General features: G+C 38.1%; 1 protein-coding gene across 1 annotated transcript; it reads right to left on the bottom strand.

Annotated features, from left to right (window-relative positions):
- Nucleotides 1-6: 6 nt before the first annotated feature.
- On the bottom strand, nucleotides 7-3,900 carry LOC111650160 (sterile alpha motif domain-containing protein 3-like). The gene is made up of 4 exons (XM_023399985.2): nucleotides 2,509-3,900; nucleotides 1,860-2,012; nucleotides 1,590-1,682; nucleotides 7-1,463 (listed from the first exon to the last, which is right to left on the bottom strand). The coding sequence occupies exons 1-4, from the start codon at nucleotides 3,484-3,486 to the stop codon at nucleotides 1,143-1,145; spliced, it is 1,545 nt and encodes a 514-aa protein (XP_023255753.2). The 5' UTR covers nucleotides 3,487-3,900; the 3' UTR covers nucleotides 7-1,142.
- Nucleotides 3,901-4,258: the final 358 nt, after the last annotated feature.

Here is a 4,258-nt window from a genome sequence, read left to right as displayed (position 1 = left end):
TGTTGAGTTGTATTAACATGGGATGTTTAGTTTTTACACAAGCTGAAACTAAATATGTTGAGTTTTACTAACATGGGATGTTTAGTTTTTACACAAGCTGAAACTAAATATGTTGAGTTGTATTAACATGGGATGTTTAGTTTTTACACAAGCTGAAACTAAATATGTTGAGTTTTACTAACATGGGATGTTTAGTTTTTACACAAGCTGAAACTAAATATGTTGAGTTTTACTAACAGAACCTGAAGTTTAGTATTTATATTTGTTAGTAGTGTGTACTCAAAATTATTAAATATAACTAGCTATTATTTTCCTCTCATTAAATTACCTTTTCTTTACACACCTTTAAATGCTTCAATGCACTTTATTTTCAAGAAAAATGGCAAAACACAGCCAATCTTATTATTACAAACTTATCATCAGGTCAACATCAACGCATCCAACCTAAAATTATTAATCTGAAAAAGGTCATTTCAAATCATTGAAACAATTATGTGTGTGGCTGGTGAATGTGTCTGTGTGTTGTCTGTGTCTGTGCTGTTTGTGTGGTTGTTGGTGTTGTCCATGCTGGTTGTATGTGGGGGTGTTGAATGCATCACAAATTTACAAGAAAAACATGGATGTGCCCTGAGATTATAGTGGTAAATCCATAAAAAAAAAACAGAATTCACAAGAAACCTCTGCTCAAATGTACAAGAAATTACAAACAAACAGAATCTGTTTGATCTGCCTAAATGAAGGGAGGCCAGCACATGAACCAACAGAGACTATCATATCAGAACAATATCTAACTCCATCTACAAAGACTGATGATGCAACAATAACTGAACAATGTCTTATGTCTTTCTGCTACAACTCCTCTCAATTTTCACAGAAGTCACATCCTTCAGCCCGCTTCCTACAACATTTAAGTGTGTGTAGGTGTGTATGTGTCAGTGTTTTTTGTGTGTAGGACTGTGTAGTGATTGGGTGTTTATGTGTCTGTTGTTTGTGTGTCTGTCTGCGTTTTACGTGTGCCTGTTTGTCGGCCTGTTTTACAGAAAATAAAAAAGGTTCACCCCACTGGTCAGAAAGTGTTTTTACCGGTGTGGCAAAAAAAAAAAAAGTAGTTAACAGCTTATTACAGTACTGCTGACATCTCTTTACATTGCGAGCTGATTTTTCAAAGTCTGTAGCTTCGGTTTTAGGTCAGTGTGGCCTAACGAGAGCAGTACCTGTTGGATGAACTGAAATGTGAGCTTCATAGTCTTGGGATAGTTAAGATGGAGTGCATATGTGAGTCCAAACAGAATGCACATTGCTTTTGGCAGATCTTGAATGTTTCCCATCACGACCTCTCCCTCAATGATGATTTTCAACGAAGCTGGACTGAGATGCTGGGAAGATGTGGGCACAGCACCTTCACGCTCAATGAGAAGTATCCCGATGTCAAGGTCACGGAAAGAATCATCATCATCAGATTCCTTGATGAAGAATAACAGAAGAGCACAATCATTACATTAGACTTCTCATTTGAAAAAAAAAAACTTTAATCAATATACTGTTAGAGTATCATGGTGAAAATTAAAAGAAAGCAAGAGCTTACTTACAAAGCCTGCTTTGAAGAAGTTTGTGGGGTTGTCCCCCAGGATGATTGGAAGCCCTCTGAGCACCTGTGTCCGGATCGCAGTTGGCTCTGTAGTCTTTTGGGAATTAAACAGAATAACAAGTTAGATAGCTAAAATGAAAAACAAATAATGATCTATAAGAAAGTCAATGATCTATAAGAAACTGAATTACACAACTAATACAGTGGCACTATGATGTTTTTACAAAACCTGTAAAGAACAATGCCAAGCACATAATGTGTATGGACCTACATTGGTCTGTTGTGAAATCTGTGTCAACAACTGTCCAACATTCCCCCTCTTGGAACGAAATAACTCAAGGAGACGAGGACTGTGCCGATCGATGCTCTCATAGAATTCCTGCTTGAGGTTCTTGCCCACAATCCTGCTGAACTCCATAAACACCTGAAAAATAGAGAGGGAAAAAAAAAAAAACAACAACCTAAGAACCTAGATCAACTGAGCTATACAAGGCAAGCCATCTGCAAAGTAGATCTTGAAAAACACCAATGAATGTCCTTTTTGTATGATTTGAAACGTTGATGTTTAAATGTGTAAACAGCATGCCTCAAATCAAAAATATCAATGTTTTCCTTAAAGAGGATAAGAGAGGGGGCGTCGTGTGGTGTAGTGGTCTAAGCAGGCACTCCATGTAAAGAGGCTACAGTCCTCGTTGCAGTCGGCCCCGATTCGAGTCCTGCATCGGACGGCCCTTTACTGCATGTCATTCCCCCTCTCTGCCTCCCCATTTCCTGTCTCTCTACTGTGTGCTATCAAATAAAGGCATAAAAGCCCAAAAAATATACTTAAAAAAAAAAAAAGAGGACAAGAGAAATATATATCTAGACACATTATATAATAGAAAGATAGTCATTAGTTATCTTCTCTTTCGTGAACATACCTGATCTTCAGTGAAAAGGGCAGGCCAGCGTTTCACCATCGTGCTTATGGCGGGTTCCGACTCCACTACCTCTTTTCTTCTCAGAGCAAACGTCTGATCCATCTTCTGTTTCACAAGAGGTCCATTTGGTGATCTCTTCTGCATTTCATCAACCAAGTCTTTGCAGGCCCCCTCCAGGGCTGCTTGATCAAATCCATCCGGAAAGTTGGGCAAGTAGTTGATTTCACCTTTCTTTGCCTTTTTGATGCGCTTGTTAGCTGGTTGTCCTTCTGCTGAATGCCTTCCCCGCTTACCGGCATTTACTGCAACATCAAGGCATCCTGATTGCCTGCGCTTTGTTCTATAATTAGCCATTTTATGCTTTAGACTATTTTTCCAACCACAACAGCGAGTGGTTGAGCCTTGCTCCTGTAGACAAGGGTGTTTGCTTATCAGTGCCGCTGCAACACTTTTGAACTGAGCTGGAGATGGGTATGCTGTGTAGCTATACATGCTCTCTGCTAATCTCTCAAGTATCTCGTGTTTTAGTTCTTTTGATACTTTAAGGTGTGTTCCCTCACTCATAAACAGCAGATCTGCTTGCCTCAGTCTATACTGCACATCAACAGAAAATGTTGGGATGTCAAAAAATTCTGGCCACTTTTCCTTTTGCTCCTGAGATGAGTGTGAGAGAATCTCTGTATCTGCTGTACTCGTGTCACTGAAGACTTCATCAGGTGAGACAGGTACCAGCTCAAGGACAGGCAAGACTTTAACTGTTGGTTTTTCTGGAAGTTCTTCAGTATCTGTCAGATTACATAGTTCATTATTGAATTCAGGGTCTTGGTATTGGAGACTGAAGTTGTATTGAAGTCCCAGTGACTCTTTAAGCTTGCTTATCAAATCTTCGAGTGTAGAGGGCCTTGTATTTAGGATAACTTTTCTTATATCTGCCTGTGTTAGAATGACCCTCAAGGTCATCTTCCGGTTTGCAGTCATCTTGGGAATAGAAACAATAATTAGATTAGAAATTTACATATCGAATAGGTCATTCAATTGCTGAGCCATTGCTATGTGCATCACAAAAATAGTTGATTAATAAGTTAGTTGCTTAAGTTCAGTGCACTTTCTTTTTCCTCCAGAAGAAACATTACTGTAAAGATAAGTTAAATCATATGAGTGTTTATGTAGATGTACAATGTACCATTAGAAATAGTTTTGCACATCTATGGAATAAAAGAGCTGTAACAATGAATAGATCACATGTCCGTTACTGTAATAATCTCCAACTATTTTCACATTTGAGTGATGATTTCAAGTCAGAATATTTGAGAATGTCACACTGGGCTTTGGAAAACACTGATCAAGCTGAACCAACACCAACATTGAACCAAGCTATGAATAGTATTCTGAGAAAAAAAAAATTCATAAATTGTGTCTGTGTTTGTATGTGTGTTGCATGTGTCTGTGTTGATTGTGTGTGTGGGCATTCTATGTGAGATTTACAAGAGAAAAATGTGATGTCCCCTGAGATTAAAGTGGTAAATCCATTTTAAAAAGTCTAATTCACAAGAAACCCCCTTCTCAAATGTACAAGAAAAACATTTACAAAAAAGTCACACATTTAGGAAAAAAGAAAAAAAAACTTCTCAGACTGTATCATTATAAATTTCAACATGAGCTCTAAAATAAGCTACAAAATCTTCCATTACAGTCTAGACTGATTGCAGAAATCACATTGTGGCCTCTTAACACAGGATATGACGCCTGA

Source organism: Seriola lalandi, unplaced genomic scaffold, assembly GCF_002814215.2.
Source record: "Seriola lalandi dorsalis isolate HSWRI2012SDOR001 ecotype SW California unplaced genomic scaffold, Sedor1 jcf7180001966495, whole genome shotgun sequence".
In the NCBI taxonomy this organism is placed as follows: domain Eukaryota; kingdom Metazoa; phylum Chordata; class Actinopteri; order Carangiformes; family Carangidae; genus Seriola; species Seriola lalandi.
Note: the sequence above shows the minus strand (reverse complement) of the source record. Positions and strands in the feature narration are given on the sequence as shown.